Genomic DNA, 20449 nt, shown 5'->3' with positions numbered 1-20449 from the left:
AACTTTTTCACAAGAGTGTCAAAGGTTATATCTTTAAGATTTCCATTTGCTTGTAAAGACTCAAGATAGTTAGAGTAGGTAGGATAGAGTGCTTTGAGAAAGGCAATAAGAGAGATATCCAGCTCAACCTTAGTGGATTTAATATCATGCACTATAGACTTTATTTCAGAAGCAAGAGTAAGAGGATCATTATTTTTCAGTTCAAGGGTGAAGAGTTTAATCATGAGTTGAACAACTTCAAGTGCAGAATGTGTATCATAGAGTTCTTTCAGCTTTTGTAAAGCTTCAAAGGCAGTGGAATAGGATGAAATATGACGACTTACTTCCTCATTTACAGATGCTGCGATCAATGCAAAGGCTTTGCTGTTCTTGTTTTCCCAAATGGCGAGTTCTTTGTCTGATGTGGGCTGCACAGGGTCTCTGTCTTCTTCTCCGACACACACACCTTTCCACAGCTCATTGTAGATGAGGGTGTGTTTCACCATCCGAGACCATTCAGGATAGTTCTCCTTGCCAGTGAGAACTATTCCGACCATTGAAATGATTGAATGCATTCTGTAAAAAAAAATTATCTCTGCCAAAAACACTTCTGTTGAGAGAAAAAAAAATCCTTATATGATTGCCTTATGCAACTTTATTTTTCTTCTAACATTCCAACAGTATATATATATCACTGCTCACATATATATATCATTGTTCAACAAAACAAGGGCGCTCAATACACTGTTCACTGCTCACATATATCACTGTTCAAAAATCAAAGGGCGCTCAAATAGTGTTCACTGCTCAAATACTGCTCACATATATCACTATATTACTGTTTAACAAAAAAATGAGGGCGCTCACTGCTTTTCCATATATCAATATATATCACTGTTTAACAAAAAATGAGGGCGCTCACTGCTTTTCCATATATCAATATATATCACTGTTTAACAAAAAAATGAGGGCGCTCACTGCTTTTCCATATATCAATATATATCACTGTTTAACAAAAAATGAGGGCGCTCACTGCTTTTCCATATATCAATATATATCACTGTTTAACAAAAAATGAGGGCGCTCACTGCTTTTCCATATATCAATATATATCACTGTTTAATCAAAAAAAAATGAGGGCGCTCAATATATCACAGTGCATGCAGTCACCAATATATATTCACCATATACCATTGCATATATTCAAGGCTAATGTCAAATTCTGCAGCCATTTTGGTTTATATTGCAAATTACAACGCATTGTGGCATCTATTGGTATGAATGCACAAATGTATTTGTGGTTCTCAATCAACAATTGAAGTGTCACAATTCCATCGAACGCTCACTTCATTGAACGCTCGCCTCACTTCATACAATCAATAGCACCGTTAGAATACCAAAAACGTTGTAAGAATGCGTTGTAAGTTGATACCAAAAATGTTAAATGTTTTCCAGAATAACGCTCCGATACGCACCAACACAGTGAACATTCAATATATATATCACATGAAAAAACGTTGTCACCATACTTGCAGTCACATTTCCTTAAGACCGTGCTCAAAAAAAGACGCAGTCTCAGCTTGCATCAATACAACCATTAAAAACGCAGTCTTCTTGCATCATAAAAAACGCAGTATATACCCACAGCTCTTTTTTTTTTTTTAAAAACGCAGTCTCAGCTTGCATCAATACACCATTAACGCAGTCATGAAGGCACCAGCGATTACCTGGAAACGCATACCATTTCGTTTGAATGGAATGAGGTAGGTTTGAGCAGAAACGCATCAACGGGCGCAGTCTTCATGTCAGAACAGAGGGCGCAGTCTCATGAGAGGGCAGTGTCAGTCTCAGAGGCGTTCAGGACAGAACAGACCAGGAGTTACAACCAATTTGGGACCTGTGCTCTGATACCATGTCAGGCCAGGGTAACTCCAGCAATTGAACGAGAGAAAACACTAATTGATCTTTATTCATTAGCTAGTACTTTATTTATACAAATACAAAACGGATCAGTTCATCTTCTAGATGACTGTCCGGCTTCACCTCATCCGTTTCGGATTAGGTGTCAACAAATTAGCCTTAATCACAATAATAATTCTACAGTCCTATACATGAAAAAGCAAGGGTCTTTGGAGAAGAATTAAATCTTTGTTTTGGAGGACCGAAAGGCTAAACATATAGCTTTGTCGATGTCGAGTCTATTACAAAATAAAGCGAAGACCTAAGTATAAAATCAAAGGTCTGAATCTATCTCCCTAAGATCTGAAATTATACCATAAGTCAAATAAATTTGAAGCTTGACATTTATTGACTCCAATTCTTATCCTGAAGTTCCAAGCATAAATCTTATCAGAAGACCTAGAAGAACATTATTTAAGGATACATCTAGACCTATACAATTCACCTAGTATGAAGAATAGAAAAGTACAATCCTATCTTGGAAGGTACAATTCAAGCTTATCTTGGAATAGGCTTCTAGAAGTAGACACATGATCTATCAATTGAAGAAAGGAATAGTTCGTTGAGCAAGCCCTATATTTTTATAGAAGCATATTACTCAACACCAAAGTCAAGTATGTATCTTTGTTCTTCCCGCTTTAATCATCTAACCATGTGTTCTTAGTTTGCAAAAGGAAGTCAAATGAAATATCAATCATTCAAGGCTAAGGTAAGTAATTATGAATGGCATAAAACAATCTAATATGAATTGTCTTAGGGTTTATGTGAATCTAGAATTTGTAATTTCATTATATTATAGATTGATATCTAGAATTGTTATGAGAAAAAAACCCTAGTCATCTAGAAACTCTAAAATTCCCTCACTATTCTTGACTTCTAGGACTTGTAAGAAATCTAGAATGTAATATAATCCCTAGTATTGATTAAAGGAAAGATGATTTCATTTTTTTGCTAAATTCTAGTATTTGTAAACCCTAGGATTCCATCCTCCATTGTTGCATAGAAACTCTTAATTTCCTTGAGGATATAACATCCAAGAAATGAAAGATATCAACACTCTTTGAGAATGGGACAAGAATCCAATAGAAGAGTGGTTGAAGAGGGACGATATTCTTTGAGGACTCTAGTATGGAGATTAAAGATAAGAATAGTCCTAAAAGGACATACCTTGTGGACATCCGGATGGGGTATTGTACCTAAGAGAGGTAGTGCAGTATCACACATAAAGCCTCCTAGCAAATGCTCTTGAATAAAGAAGAGCTTGTCTAGTTAGGCCTCAGGTACAGTGTTAATCATAATGATGATGCTTACAGTATGGCTTATGAATTTGACTCTTCTTGAGAACTCTTAAGTTTGACATATGATATTGTACTAGTTGTACAATTATAAATACCTTCCTAGTTAAGAGGAAGTGTTGAGAAATGTAACTAGTTTCGGTCTTCATAATTGTTGTACCCATTTCAATATGTATCCAATGTAACAAACAAGGAAAAAAAAAAGATTTTTTTCTTAATATCAAAGCATGGGTTTCATGCTCGTTATGGATGGTCTTTTAGGTAAAAGCATGTTCTTCGTGCTTATAGGGTTTGTTATGTCTTAGGATTTATTGTCATGAGTCAAAAGAGTCAACATCATGTTTATAAGACCCTTTCGGGAAATTTGTAATTATAAAAAGAATTATTTTTTAGCCTAGAAAGTCCTGGAATCTCCAAGAGTACAAGTCAGCACTAGGAACATCAAGTCAGCCTAAAGGAGGTAATTTGACCCCTTGACAAGGCTATAAAAGAAAGTAGTTCATCCTCATTTGGACACACACACGCTCACAAGTTCGATCTACAAGAAAGAGTTCAATCTATCGCTGGGTAGTTGCAAGAAGGAGAGCGAAGAAGCAAGAAGGATGAATTTCTTGGTTTTTGGGCTCTATCTCTCTCACACATGTGAAACGCTAGGGTTTTTGGGTTGCAGGAAGGAGTCGAATCGCAGTAGGACAAAGTGCAACATCTTGTAGCTAGAGGGAAGGAAACACTATATATACCTCATTGGCCTTAGGAAGAGTTGTCTTGCTCTTGGAAGGTCCCAGAAGGAGGTCGAGTTAGGGTTTCTTCAGGAGCTACAAGACTAAAATTGTAGGGTCGACATTGCAAGTCGAGTAACAATACTGTAGTTGGCATGTCGAAGTTGCAGTGTGTAGCAGTTTCGTGCAGATTCAAGGAAGGACTTGAGGAAGGGCTGACTTGGTATTGGGAGAAGGACTTGGCCTAAGGATTGGGTCGTTGTATCTCACTTGAAGCAGAGTCTAAGAAGAGAAGAGTTTTTGGGTTTTCTCCTTGGAGGGGTTTTTCCCTAACTGACAGCGTATATCTGTGTTCTCTTTTGTTGTTGTTTCTTGATATTGTTTGATGAAGAGATCTAACTAAAGAAGATAATTAAGATTCACAAGCAAGTATCAAGATTAAAGAAAATAAGATATAATAAGATGCCACTTTACATTTTCTAACATCTCTTTGTTTCAGATTGAATGATATGATGAGATGAGATGCCAAATGAGGGTCAACAAACTCCTATTTATATGTGTTCTTGGAGGAGGGTTTTGACCTCGGGGTCAAACCGATTCATTGAGTGGAGTCGACTTGTGCATTTAAGGCCGACTTGGTCAACATGCAAAATATGTAATTTCTCCTTTGATTTGCCAATGAAAATACCAACCATAGCTACTAATTTTTCAACATTAACCTCTCTTGATCAAGGATGGAGATCTAATCTCACATTGACCCCCCCAAGTCCCTCTTCTCATTAATTGACCCTCACAGTCACTTTAATAACAATAAAGTGCACCATGTACTTTATGACACATGAAGTAACTTTTCTCGTAAAGTCACTTTAATAATAAAAGGTACAATGTGCTTTCATAATCTCATAAAGTAACCAATGAAAAACCACGATCTTAAAAAACTCATAAAGTCACTTTTTCTTCAAGGGGTTCACTTTACCAAGTTTCCTAGGCTAGGTACAAAGCACAAGGAAATACCTCCTTGGTACCATTTCTGGACACATAAAACATAAACAAGCTTGGTAAGAGATCAAGGGCGAACTTGTTGGTGTTGATGTTAGCTTGTTGTGGAACCTTTGGTGTGGCTAGATAGCTTGGTGTGATACATTGTTGAACCCTTTGTTTATTGGTTAGGGCCTGCTACTAATGGTGGATGCCATGGCTAGGATTTGGATGCATTGGAGCCTAGCTTGAGGTAAGCATAAAGGACTGTCTTGTACCAGATTGTGATAAGCTGTTGGTATGTAATTTTAACTTAATTGTTATGCATAAAGTGTAATTTGCTGTCCAAACTGTGTACTTGCAGATCCATTTTTCAACTTATATTATCATGGTAATTTTATCCCAACAACATCCTGATTTTATCACAAAATCGTGGTTTTTTGACCTAGCTGATGTCTGCCGATTTTTAACGATATTTTCCCGATTTTTATGATTTTTTGGTTTTCCTAACCCTTGCCGATTTTATCCTGGTGCCGATGTTTGAAACAATGGTTCCTATGGCTGTGTGGTACTGAACAGTTAGCAGATTTTGTTGAGTGATTTGACAACTATACAGATGCTAAGAGGGCATATTTGTGGCTGTAACAAATCTATTGATTATATGTTATTTTCAGATTTGTGATATGTTGGGGATTGTACCCTACGATATGGAAACATAGTTCCATGGAAGTACAATTGTCTGGTGTTACTTTTCTTGCTATGACTTGAAAATGAACTTCTAGGTCAGACCCCAAAAATGAGGTGGGCAACTTGATCAATCAATAAACAGCATGTTATAAGAAAAACATGATATTCAAGTTTGACTCCACTTGAATCCCTTTGCCCATTGAGTCAATTCACATATGACATGATTTAAATAGTCCTGTCTAACCTTGGCTCAACCAACTAGTACCAACTAATATGGGAGAACTTGTCGTCAAGATATGAATTTAGAAACTTGCTATCATCCTAAAGCCATGTATATGGACAGTAAAATCTCAACACAGCAACACTTGTTATTGCTTCAAAAAGACATGACTAATAATTAAATGTTCAACTATTACATCAATAACAATCAGGACCACAACTCTTGAATACAAAGTGTGCTTTTGGAATTTGAAACAAGATACACAACTTACTTCTTGGAAGGAAAGGTAGCAGTGTTGTAATCCTCCATGTATCTAAAAAATGTCAAAAGAGTGAAAACAATAATGTTAAACTTAGAAAGGGCAAACAATAACTACAGTAAGATAGCCAAAGGACTAAAACTTCCACTAAAGAGATATGACATACTCCTTGAACATTTGTTTTTCTTCCCATGCCGGTAGTGTTTCCATGTTCACCTACAATTTCAGTGTGGATAGGCAAATGGTGACCAAAAATGAGTGCAATCTTTGAGATTGATCAATTCAACCAACATTTATATTCTCAAAACATTCTTCGTGAATTGATAATTTAAACAGCATTTATATTCTCAAAGAGTCAACCAAAAAATAAAAGTTTAAAAACAACTTACTTGTTATGCATATAACTGAAAATATGCCATATAACCAGTTTTGCCAATTAAGTAAATAAAGCATGGAAGTAACACGAGGCTAAATAAAATATGGTAGCATGTAAATCAAAAAACTTCCAACCTGATGTGATCTATTTTGTTTGTCTACATATTTTTCAAGAGACAAACCACAATGCTGTTAAATTTCCAACTTTAGAACTTGAAAATTTATTCCCTTGTGATTTCCTTACTACTGAAATTTAATACAGCTCATAGAATAAAATGCACACACTAGGATTTTTAACTGGTAAAAAGGATTTTTAACTGGTAAAATAAAATTTACAGCGGAAGCAAATGAAACCAAATGCACATATGCACACAAAACGTTTCTGCCTTTCAAATCTGATATTCATCAAAATAATATCCAAGCATACAAAGGCTCCCTTAATAGGAAAATGGCCCACAGAAAATAAAGCAGGCTATAGCAAAAATTCTGATTTTTATAGGCAGCTGTACGGCCTGTATGGCTCACCAGAATTTCCTGGATCAACCCTCCAGACTTGCTGCCCTCTCATCCTACTGTACAAACCCTACGCAGCACCTATATGGATGTACAATCATGTTGTACTGCTACACGAACCATGCACAGCACCTATGCAGCTATGCTCTCAGCCTGCACTATATTGCCTTGTACATCCTGCTGGGTGGCTAAATCATTTTGCTGCAGATTTCTCCTGCCTACACTCTCCTCCTTTGTACTTGATTTCTGGACGAAACTGCTTTATCACCCTTGCTGAGATCTCCTTGAATCACCATCTTTCATGACTCAATCACTTAATTATTCTTGTGTCTTTCTCCTTCACCTAGTCTTGCTTCTACAATTTTGACTTATGACCAAATCCATTAACCCTAATATCCATAGTCATTGACAACAGTTGAGATGAGATCCCACCTCATTTGATATCAAGAGTTTAAATTTAGCTAATTCAATAATTTAAAAGCCTTTACATTTCATTAGAATAACTCACTTTTTATAAAAAGCAATTCAATTTAACAATTCCTTTAATTAAAGTGAATTACTAAAGCAAATACTTTGGACGACTTCCACACATCTAGACACTTGAACCTACGCAGAATTTTTTGTTTGATGCTACAAACATCAACACTCCTTCCTAGTGAGGAAGAAACTTCTTGAAGAGCCACCTAGAATTGGCTTTCCCTTCAGTCTTGGCACAATGTCCCACACATCATCCTCTACCATGGCATCCTGCCAAACTTGCTAGTCAACTGCCTCTCCAATGATACCACTCATTAGTGCCATATAGTTTGGAAACTTTGTTGAAGGCCTGCTCTTCTTGAATGTGCTCATAAGAGCCTCAACATGCTCTTGAGTATCCTTCAATGTCTGTGTAAACCACCCAAGTCTTCTAACAGAGCTGGAAGGAACTACAGATCACTCCTCTACACCTGAAGCCTGACTCCCTGAACTAGAAGTTGTTGAACATTTTTATCCTCCGTAGCCTCTTGCTTTGTGTCCTCTATCACTATTAGTGGGTCATGTGACTTCATAGATGCCATGTTCTCCTCAAACTTCACATCTCTACTCGTAACTATCTTCCTCTATGCTCGAATAAAGATCATTTAATTCTTTGAAGTTTCATTGTACACTACAAATATTCCCTTCTCTCCTAAAGGCTCCTGGTTCATCCTCTTCTCCACAGGAAAATGGATTTGTATTGGACAACCAAAGATCCAAAAATGTAATATCTTTGGCTTCACCCCAGTGAATGCTTCCTGTGGAATCTTGTTCCCCAACATATCGGGAGGACTCTTGTTATGAATATATATTGTCATATTACATGCCTTTTCCCACATAAACATAGCTAGATCCTAGTCATGAACCATAGGCTTGGCCGCTATGATGATGACCCAATTCCTTCTCTCCGCAATCCCATTTTGCTATGGGTTGTATGAGATTGCCAGCGCCCTCTTGATCCCTGCCTCCTTGAAAAAATCCTTGAACTCGTTGCAAGTGTACTCACCACCAATTGCCTAACCTCAAAACCTTGATCTTGCTCGTTGTTTAGTCCTCCATGAGAGCCTAAAAATCCCAAAATCCACTGAAAACATCATCCTTGGTGTTCATGATGTAAATCAATATCTTCCAGGAGTAATCATTAATGTATGTCACATAGTGCGATGCTCCTTGTACTAATGTGATTTTCATTGGTCAAGACACATATGAATGAATGAGATCCAAGACACCCTTGGACCTACTCTTGCTACTTGAAAAGAAAACCTTAGAATTCTTGCCAAGTGCACACTTTTTTCACATGCCTTACTACTCAATACTAAAATCTAGGAGACCAATGACAATCTCCCTTTGAATCGGCAACACGTTGTACTACAAGTGTCCCATCCTCCTATGTCATATCTCACACGAGTTGTCACTATCATGTACAAAGGCCTAAATAGGCTTTCCCTAAAAGTGGTATAAATTTCCCTCTCTAACCCAAATGACCATTGATGTGCCAAGGCTCGACCCCTCTAAACGAATGAGTACTTGACCTTTCTTAAACATGACGACTAAACCCCTGTCCTCCATAACTGACACTGAGTAGATTCTTCGTCAGTGCTAGTACATATAGCATGGCCTGAGCCTCCAACAAACCACCTGACTCAAGTTGGAATAAGGTAGTTCCTTCTCCCCTCACTACATACTTGGCATCATCACGAAGATACATATGAACTCTTGGGTCTTTCACCATCAAAGTACTAAATAACTCCCATGCTTTTGTCACGTGACATGATGCAAATCTTGAGTCTCTTTTTTTCAAACTACTAAATAGCTCTTGTGCTTTTGTCATGTGACATGAAGCACACTATCCAAGTACCACGTACTCTTAGTGATTGTATCAGTGATAAGTCACGAAACTAGTGAGAAGTCCTTTTAATACTTTGTAGCAAACTCATCTAACTAATTTTCTGTCGATGCTACTACCTGCTACGATTTATTTTACCCTTCTTCTTCTTTGGACACTGAGATGCATAATGTTCATTCTCGTGGCATATCAAACACTTGATCTTGCTCAAGTGCTTATTCCTTGATTGTGACATTGACTCCTCACCTTTACCCTTTTCACTGACACTGTTAATTTTAGTTAACAATGGTATGTTTTATGCTTAGCACAATTACTTCAATGTTCCTTTAGCAACTCAATGACAATTTCCAATTTAGTTTTCAATAGCAATCACATTGATAGTAAAAGTAGATAGAACATAAAACAAAATAAAGAAGACAAGCCAAGACAAGAGGACCCCAGATTTGGCAGATGCCAGGGAAAAACTCCAATGTGGGGAAAACCCTTTGATCAATTCTTCTTATTATTATATCAAATGTTCAGAGAGAGAGAGTACAAAGTGAAAATTTGAATTGCCAAATCACAGTCAAAACATCCCTGTCAAATCTACAGTCAACTGTAGACAAATTCAACCCTAACCAAAAAGTCAAAGATGGTTAACGAAGCAGCAAATCTTCCTTTTTGGAGCTCAGTCATACACAGTCAAACTCGACCTAATAAGGTGGTCAAAGTCAGCCCAAAACAGTCCTGAAAATTGCGGTCAAACTTGGTCAACCCTGCAGTCAAAGTGCCCAGAAATTCTCAGTTCCTGTGCCAAACCGTATGGCCTGCCAAAAACGAAATTTCCCCACAAAAATCGCAGTCAAAGGACAATTCAAAGTGCTCAGTTAATGCTGGTCAAACTCATGCAACAATCCTGAAATTTGGCCCTGCAATTTACCCAGAAAATTCATCCTTCTGCCACACATGTGAGAGAGAGAAGATCTACCCAATGGTCGTACAAACCAATGAGAGAAGAGAGAAGAAATGTGTGTGATGATGATGCCAAATGAGGTGGGAGGGCACTTGTATTTATACAAGTCATTAAGGGTAAAGAGTCACATCCATTGGGCTTCATGAGCCTACATGATGATGTGGTCGACCTGAACAATTTGCACATGTGTGGGCATAAATTCAAAAACACACTTCTACTTGTGCAAATTGGATGATCTTTATATCAATTTTGGTCCTCTCGAAAAGAGGAATTTAATGCAATCATCATCTCCATCAAATGAACCAAGGTGGAATTTAGCCCTAGTTGCCAATTTTAACACTCCCTCTCAACTAGGGAGAATTCCACCTGCCAATCCATCCATCATCATCGATCATCATGCCATCCTGTCGTCATGTACCATCTTTGTATCTCATCCCATCTCTACTTTGTTATACATTGATATGAATAATGAATAAGAATCGATTAAGAGTGAGTCACAAGACCTTACCACTCTCCACTGACAAAAGTCAATCCAGACGTAGAACCTCAATCAGACTTGATCCCAGATCAAGTTGTTGAACACCATGCATCCTAGACATAGGGAGTACGGTAGTACACGATGCATCCATCAATAGTGCTATGGTCCCTATCCACTTTTCCCAACTCATTGGCCAGATGAGAGGTACTTCCCATGAGTCTCAAACTACATGGGTAGGATGTATGCTGGGGCATCAGCAGGAGAAGGTGAACCACTCATCCTATGCATATGTCAATTGTAGGGGAAGGTGAACCACTTACCCTACACACATGTATTATAGGGGAAGTTGAACCACTCACCCTACACACATGTCAATCATCATGGGATATCACAAGGAAAGGTGAACCACTCACCCTGTACACAGCGCACCAATAGGGAAAGGTAAACCAATCACCCTATGGCCGCTAATAGCTCCAAGAAGTACCCCAAGCCACTAGGAGCTCCCCGAGCTCAATGTCCAACTCAAGCGGGACCCTCATGGGACAGTCTTTCCACGACTTCAAGTCTCCCTTGGAAGTCTAAGAATTTGACCTTCCCTAAAGGTTTCGTGAGGATGTCTGCGACCTGCTCATCATTCCTAATGTGTTAGAGCCTTATTGCTCCCCGTTGTACCACATCCCGAATAAAGTGGTACCTAATATTAATGTGCTTGGAGCAGTTGAGGAACACGGGATTCTCCGAAAGGCGAATCCCACTCTAGTTGTCCCAATAGATCACGGTGGTACCCAACACATGCTCAATAGTTCACTAAAGAGCTTCATCAACCAAACAGCTTCACAACAGGCCATACTAGCATCAATGTATTCGGCCTCGACAATGCTTAGAGCAACCGATTTCTGCTTCCTGCTCATCCAAGAAATTCACACAGACCCTAATGAGAAGCAAAATCCATAGGTGCTCTTATGATCCACATAACTGCAAGCCCAATTAGCATCAGTATATACATATACCCTCAAATTCTCAACAGTGTATCTCAATCCATAGTTGATTGTGCCACAAAGATATCTCGAGAGATTCTTTGTAGCAATCCAATGTATGTGATGAGGCTCAACCATAAATTGACTCAATGTATTTACAGCGAAGCATATGTCTAGATGAGAGTTTACCAAGAACATCAGGGCCCCCACAAATTGTCGATACTCGAAAGAGTTTGCCAATTCGAGCCTAGCAGCACTTACACATAGCTTCTTAAAGTTGAGTTCCATCGAAATAGACACAAACTTGCAATCCACCATCCCACATCTCTCGAGCAACTTCACAATGTATTTTCCTTGATAAAGGAAAATCTCACCTGGATTTTGCCAGACCTTTAAGCCTAGGAAGTAATGCATCAGACCTAGGTCCTTCATCTCGAATTCGGAAGCCAACTCCCTCTTGCATTGATAAATGAGAGGGTTTGCACCTGTCAGAAAGAGATCATCTACATAAAGGACCAAAATAGGAGGCATGTCCTTTTCAACCTTTAAGTATAGGTTAGGATCAGCATCACTCCTTGTAAATCCCAGCTTCATAAGATAGTTATCAATCATTTCATACCAAGCCCTAGGGGCTTGCATCAACCCATAGAGGGTTTTCTTCAACCTACATGCATGTCTCCTTTGATCTTGTACTTTGAACCCCGGAGGTTGTTCCAAGCAGACTTCCTCCTTAAGCGAGTCATGAAAGAAAGCGGTCTTAACGTCCATTTGATGAAGGCTCTATCCTTGAGAGGCAATGAGAGCAATAATCGATCAGATAATGGTTTATAGGGCGACTGGTGCAAATATCTCGTCATAGTCCACTCCTTCCTTTTGAGAGAAGCCTCAAGCAACAAACTTGGCCTTATATTTTTCAGCACTCCCATCAGCTCCATGTTTAATTTTGTATAGCCATTTTGAGGTGACTACGGACTTGTCCTTCGGTCTAGGCACCACATCCCAGACATCATTTTTCATGATAGATTCATATTCCTCATTCATCGCATCCTTCTAGACTTGGTGCTTTACGGCTTCTTCGAATGTACATGGCTTAGATTGAACAATAATACTCATAGCAACTAAGTACCCTTGATACTTGTTCGGCTTCTTGCTTTCACAGAATGTCCCTCTTGGAGCAATATGTCTTTCAGCATCTTCGAGAGTATCTTTGAGCCACAAAGGTCTTTTTCTTGAGGTAGAGGGATCACCAAGAGGTAGATCAATGGGATCCATCGGGCCTTCAACATCGAGCATAGGTTCATTTGTCAGAGGTTCATCCTGCTTTTCTGCAGCATCATCATTATCCTTCCTTGGAATGGGGAGTTCTCTAGCCTTCCCAAGGGCAGTGTCTTCATCGAAGGTGACATCGTGGCTAATTTCCACCCCTCTTTGTCCAAGCATATAGATTCTATATGCCTTTGAATTTTCATTGTAGCCCTCAAATATACCTTTCTTCCCAAATGCTTCTAACTTGCTTCTTTTCTCTTTAGGCACATAAAAATACACAAGACAACCAAATATTCTGAAATGAGAAACATCAAGTTTCTTAACAGTGAAAACTTCTACGGGTGCCTTGAAATCTAGTGCTTAATGCGGGCTCCTATTTGAACATATATGGCAGTTTTTGCAGCTTCTCCCCATAAGAACTTCAGTAAACCTTGATCATGGAGCATGGCATGAATGGATTCCATGATTGTTCGATTCTTTCGTTCAACAACTCCATTTTGCTCAAGAGTGTATGGAACAGTTGTCTCCCTCTTAATGCCAACCTCTCTGCGAAAGTCATTGAATTCATTTGATTCATATTTGGTTCCACTGTTGGTCCTCAATATTTTGATCTTCTTCCCTGTTTGATTTTCCACCAAGGCTTTGAAAAAACAGAACCATTTGAACACTTCATCCTTCTTCTTCAAGAAATAGATCCATTTTTTGCGAGAGAAGTCATCCACAAAAATCGCATAGTATAAATATCCTCCCAATGATGTTATAGGCACATACCAAATAGGTCAGAATGGACCAATTGAATAATATCAGTAGTTTGGCTTTCACTGGAAGGGAATGGTCCCCTTGTAAGTTTCCCAGTTGCACAACCCTAACAAACTCCTTCATGATTCATGTTGAACTCGGGCATACCTGTGACCATCTTCCTTACCCTAGGTAAGGCTTTGTAATGAAGGTGAGAAAATATCTGGTGCCATAATTCAGATTGAAGAGAAGTATCGCAAGTCAAGGCTCCCAAAGGACTTCCTCCAACTTGATAGAGACCTTCAACCCTAAATCCAAGTGTAAATGCATCTTTAGGGTTTCTTTGCCAAATACGTACCTTTCCATCAATGAATGCTACCTTGAAGCCTTTATCTTCCATCGCAGAAATAGACACCAGGTTCTTCTTCAAATCGGGTACATACAATACTTCTTGTAGATGAATGGTTTGACCTTGATTTAAGTGAAGAGTGACAGTACCTATCCCTTTCACAGGGTAGGTGGCATTGTCTCCAAGTATGATCTCCAAATTAGTCTTCTTTTCAACCAAATTTGAGAAGGTCTCCTTGTACCCAGTGAAGTGCCTTGAGGCTCCACTATCAATCAACCAATGATCCAAAGTATCCGGAGGAGAGGCAATAGATAGAGCGAAAATAAAATAAAATTCATTTTGTTTTTCTACAACATTACTTTCCTCATACCTGGAATTTCTCGTCCTTTTGGGAGGTCGACCATTTCCATATCGAGCAGCAGGAGCATTCCTCTTTCTTTTAATGTTGAACTTGTTGTTCCTTTGATTTTCATTACCTTTGAAATTGTTGTGGTTGTTATCATCATCCCTTGGAGAATTCTTCTTGTGAGGACACTCTCTAGCATAGTGGTCGAACTTGTTACAATTGTAGCATCTTCCTTTTCTTCCTTACTTGAATCCTTGCTTTGACCCTGTCTCTTAGGACCAACATTATTATTCCTCTTAGCATGAGCGGAGAAAACAATAGGTTCATTTCCATTTGAAAGCTTGTCTCTCTCCATCATCCTCATCTCTTCTTGAGTGCATCTAGCCAATAATTCATCGAAACTAGGAATCTTGTCATTGTTGAGAATGGCAGTGTTAAACTGTTAAATTTGGCAACTAGGGCCAAACTTCACCTTGGACAGCTCATATGAGGCAGCTGATATTTTTATTGGATTCCTCTCTCCGAAAAGTGTAGGATTTATCTAAAGATCATCTCATTCTGACATGTACAAATGGAATTATGAATTTATTTTGTTTATGGACAAATTGTCAAGGTCGACCAGCAAACCAATATAGGCTTAAAAGCCCAACAGTGATGTCTATTCATCCTCAACATTTGCATACAAATACAAGGAGCCTCCTCCTCCTTTTGTCACTTCACTCACTCACATATTTCTCTCTCCTTCGTTGATTGAGTACGGATCTCTAAGGCAGCTCTCCACATGTGCGAAGAAGATCATCTCTTTTGTCTCTGCGTTGACCAACATTCACCGAAGTTGCAGAGGGTTTTTTACCAGCATTGGCCAGCGGCGTTAACCTGTTTTGACTGTGTTTTGTGAGGGATATCTCTATTTGAGTAGGCCGCATTTCTGGGCACAGAAAACGAGCATGTTGGACCAACGTTGACTACAAAAGGGTTTGTTGCAGCGTTGACTTTCGTTGACCAGGTTTGACTGGATATTTTCGAACTGTTTTTGGGCTGATTTGATTTGCTGTTAGAGGTCGAGTTAACCGAGTTTGAGCACGCTGTTTTGGAGGTCAAAATCTGCCCAGTTGACCAGCGTTGAATTTCTGGTTAGGGCTTTCTATTACTGTTGTTTGACTGGTCAGATTTCACTTTGATTAGGCAAGTGAATATTGCATATTGTACTCTCTCTCTGCTGAACTTTTGAAGAATAATAAGAAGAATTGATCAAAGGGTTCCCCACATTGGGGACTGTTCCTGGTTGGCGCCATATCTTATGTCCTCTTGTCTTGGCTTGTCTTCTACTGTTATTGTTTATGTTCTATCTGCATTTCGTTGTCATGTTGATGTGATTGCTAGTCTGGATATTGATATTGGGCTAATAAGAAAATTGAAGTAAAATTGCTCTCAAGCATAGAACATACCATTGTTATCTAAAATTAACATAAACACATCCCATGCTCTTGAAAGACCTTCAAGTGCAACGAGAGTGAGCTCCTTGTCAGCAATAATTTTTCCTGGATAGAAGGTCATTCTTGATTTGTGTGATCCTCATGAAATAAGATTGGATACTCCCCTTTATCCACCTTGATGTCCTTCAACTTGTTCTTGAGAAAGAGGATTTGATTTGCATTGTTTACTTTGAACATCCCAATCAGCTTATCACACATCTCCTTAGATGTTCCCAAATCAGAAATATAGGCAACCAAATGCTTTTGAATGGAGTCTATGATAATTCTTTTAGCTTTGACCTCACCTTTCTTGTACTTTTCCTTTGCAGCAGCAGGTGCATTTGAAGGAGGCTCTACCACTCTTCCCTGCACATAAACCATGGCATCATGCTCTTCTAAAATCAAATCCAAAGTCATCTTCCATGCATGATAGTATGATTTGTCCTTGAGCTTATCCTCATATTTGAAGTAAGATGTAGTAGCCATTGAAACTAGTCCAATAATCTTGTCTAACAGCTCTCCCTTGGTGATTGTTTTTTTCTCTCTTGCTTGGGCTTTGTCTTCACCTGAGCTCGGATACCATGTTAATTTTAGTTAACAATGGTATGTTCAATGCTTAGCACAATTACTTCAATGTTCCTTTAGCAGCACACTGACAATTTCCAATTTAATTTTCAATAGCAATCACATTAATCACGTTGATAGTAAAAGTAGATAGAACATGAAACAAAATGCAGAATACAAGCCAAGACAACAGGGCAACAGATTTGGCGGATGCCAAGGGAAAACCCTATGATCAATTCTTCTTATTATTATATCAAATGTTCAACAGAGAGAGAGAAAGTATAAAAGTGAAAATTTGACTTGCCAAATAACAATGAAAACAACACTGTCAAATCTGCAGTCAAATTCAGCGCTAACCAAAACTTCAATGATGGTCAATGCAACAACAAATCTTCCTTTTTGGAGCTCATTCATACCCAGTCTAGCTCGGCCTGATAAGGTGGTAAAAGTCAGCCCAAAACAATCTTGAAAACTGCAGTCAACTATGCGGTCAAGTCTACGATCAACCTTGCGATCAAAGTGCCTAGAAATTCTCGATTCTTGTGCCAAACTGTATAGCCGACCAAAAACGAAATTTTCCCACAAAAACCGCAATCAAAGGATGAGTCAAAGTGTTCGGTCAACATTGGTCAAACTCTTGCAACAGTCCTAAAATTCGGCCCTGCATTTTGCCTAGAAAATTAGTCCTTCTGCCACACATGTGAGAGAGAGAAGATCTGCCCAATAGCTATAGGAACCAATGAGAGAAGGAGAGAGAAAAAATGTGTGTGATGATGATGCCAAATGAGGTGAGAGCACTTGTATTTATACAAGTCGTTGAGCATGAAGAGTCACATCCATTGGGCTTCATGAGCCTACATGATGATGTGGCCGACCTGAACAATTTGCACACATGTGGGCATAAATTCAAAAACACACTTTTGCTTGTCCAAATTGGATGATCTTTATATCAATTTTGGTCCTCTTGAAAAAAGGAATTTGATGCAATCATCATCTCCATCAAATAAGTTATCCCGAGGTGGAATTTGGCCCTAGTTTCCAATTTTAACAGGGACCCTATCTTTTGCCCTTTCTTTCTTAAGTGACAAGGGCTAGGTTCTCTTCTCGACCTCCTTCCCAGTTGGTTTTGGACTCCTCTTGAGCCTCTTCCTAGATGCAGAGTCTCGAGACTCTTCCTAGATGCAGTGATCCCAAAGCCTCTCAAAATTTGGAAGTTTCACCCAAGCATAGATACCCTTGACAAATGGTTCCCGAGACTTTGAGAATTCATTCAGTGCCACATTAACTAGTTTTGTATCATCCACCTTCTCCCCAATCACTGCAAGTTGATCATGTACTTGAGTGATCCTCATGAGGTAGCAAGTAATTGTTAATTTTGCAGCTCAGGGGCAATTTCCCTCCTTTGGACAGCATTCCTCATCAAGAAAGACCCCTCCTTGCCCTTGGAAGAATATAATTTGGTCAAGAAAAATTTACATTTTTTAAGTGAAACCCAAAAGTACACAAAAGTACAAGTCAGCCTGGGCAATCTAATTCAACCACCTAAGAAGCCTATAAATACACATGTCACATCACTTTGGAGCATCATCACATCAACACATCTTCTCTCTCTTCTTGTGATTGGTCCGTACAGGTGTGCAATTGGAGGTTCGAGTTCACACGTGCGAAGGGAAGAAGGCTAGTTCTGATTTTTTGGGTTGACATTTTGTTTGGACCACCATTGAATAAGTTTGACTTGACATTTTGACTTGCTTTGACTTGGAAAAATCTGATTTTTAGAGGCTGAATTGACTGGTGAAGGAACTGAAATTTTCTGGGCACTTTAACTTGGGTTGACCGTAGGTCTGTTGACTGAAGTTTGACCACAGAATTCTGAAGTTTGACCACAGTTTTCTCTCTCCTTTGACCAAGTCTTTTTGGGACAGTTTTGACCATCTTTGACTGAGCTAAAGAGGCCGAATCTTCTGCTGCCAAGATCTAACTTTTTGGAGGCACTTTGACTGCTGAACATTGACTGGTTAAAGCATCATTTGCTGTTGTTGACTTTGACCAGAATTGCAGATTTGACTTGTTGACCAGATTTGACTTTTGGGCTCATCTTTTGAATATTGGTAAGTGGACTGTTGGATAAGTCAAAGATTTGACTTTGACTCTGGTACCAATGAAACGAACAAGCTTTGAGGACAAAGCTTTTTGAAAGGGTAGGCAATGTTATGAACATAATTTATGTAAAAACAATAAATATAGATAATAAATAATAATCATAATAATATGTAATTAAATAATAATTAGTTAAACAAAGAGGCATGTCTCTACAGACATGACTCTTCGTGAAAGGGTACTTCCTGGCTATATATACAGGACCCTCACTCTCAATTGTATCATCATTCTTCATGTATTTTATAAATAATAATATTCAAAAGATGAGCCCAAAAGTCAAATCTAGTCAACAAGTCAAATCTGCAATTCTGGTCAAAGTCAACAACAGCAAATGATGCTCTAACCAGTCAACATTCAGCAATGAAAGTTACAACCCTATTGAATAGTGGCTATTCACCTCTTTGGAGTATAATATAAAATATATGTCCATTTATGTGCCTTTGACTGGTTACTTTTCTCTAAGTAAAACTTACCATTCACATAAAGAGATTTTGTATTCATTTTGTTTTTCTTTTACCTTTAAAATACCATGGGTTTCTGAAACCACGAACTTGTAAACCACTTAATGAAGAATCAAGACAATATTATCTACTCTTTCTTTTCTTATGTATAGTTTTAAAGATATTTGGAAAGATTCCCTTTTTACTTTGTCATGCACTTTTTATCAATAATGTAAAATCTGTATATATATATAAATGTTCTCCTTCAAAATTTACCTCAGTCTATTTTTTTTTTACTAGAATAATTGAAATGTGAATAGCAAAAGGCCTTTTTTTATTTTTCTAATTAACTAATTCTTTTTTTTTAACTTTTTTTCTTGTGTGAAGAATGATGATACAATTGAGAGTGAGGGCCCTGTACATATAGCCAGGAAGTACCTTTCACAAAGAGTCATCTCTGTAGAGACATGCCTCTTTGTTTAACTAATTATTATTCAATTACATATTATTATGATTATTATTTATTATCTATATTTATTATTTTTACATAAATTATGTTCATAACAACCAAATCTAGTGTCTCTTGTTATTGCGCTTGGTTGTCTTCTATTGTGTATTGGATTTACTATTCTATCTACAATTGCTCATTGCCATTGGAAGATTAAATTTATTTAAAGAGATTGCTAATTGAAGAAAGAATTGGGCTACGTGATTGTGCTAGCATAGAACAGTGGAAAATTAACAGTAACATTGTCAAATCTTTGACATCTGCACAGATCTGAGCTTCTTCCTCAAGATCATCATCTTGTTTGTGTTAGTCTAGAACAAATCCACTAGAGCCTTGAACATTTCTCTGGCCAACTGCTTCTCAGACAAGTGAGGGATCAAATGATCCTTCACTGCATCCATGATTACCAGTTGTGCTCTGATGTCTTTCTCATGAGTCGCTAAATCCACTGGCTCTATCGGTGAAAAAATTGTCTTGTCCACAATCTCCCAAATGTCATTTTCTTTCAATAGGAAGGTGACTCTTGCCTTCTAGTACAAGAAGTTTGAACTTTGATTTTCCATTTAATATTATCTTCAAACCATAGACTTGCTACTACCATTTCTAAACCTGAACAGAAATATTTCCAAGTGCTTATTCCTTCAAGCACCCAACAAATTTTAACTAATTTATAGATCTTCTGAGATCTTTCTGGAAATCTAATAGATTTGATGCAAACTATTGTGGATCTATGTTTGGTTCTTTTAACACCCACAAAATTTTAGTACTCCAATCTCTAATTGGTACAGCCACACATGATCTATTATATGGCTCACTCAAGTGTTGTACAACCTCTGCCAATCTCGCTGAC

The 20449-nt window shown here is 38.3% G+C and overlaps 1 protein-coding gene across 1 annotated transcript in view; it reads right to left on the bottom strand.

The window, feature by feature from the left end:
* Positions 1 to 20449, bottom strand: part of LOC149151118 (nucleic acid-binding protein) — a 357600-nt gene that overhangs the window by 126239 nt on the left and 210912 nt on the right. The window contains exons 3-4 of the mRNA XM_089441282.1: positions 6263 to 6312; positions 6109 to 6150 (exon numbers count right to left, since the gene is read on the bottom strand). Coding sequence (XP_089297408.1) covers positions 6109 to 6150; positions 6263 to 6312 — 92 coding nt within the window. The remainder of the gene's footprint in view (positions 1 to 6108; positions 6151 to 6262; positions 6313 to 20449) is intronic.

The sequence above is a fragment of the Pinus tabuliformis genome, chromosome 9 (genome assembly GCF_031772625.1).
Source record: "Pinus tabuliformis cultivar Carrire ecotype Pingquan chromosome 9, CPIR1, whole genome shotgun sequence".
NCBI lineage: Eukaryota > Viridiplantae > Streptophyta > Pinopsida > Pinales > Pinaceae > Pinus > Pinus tabuliformis.
The sequence above is the reverse complement of the archived record's forward strand: the minus strand, read 5'-3'. Positions and strand labels throughout refer to the sequence as shown.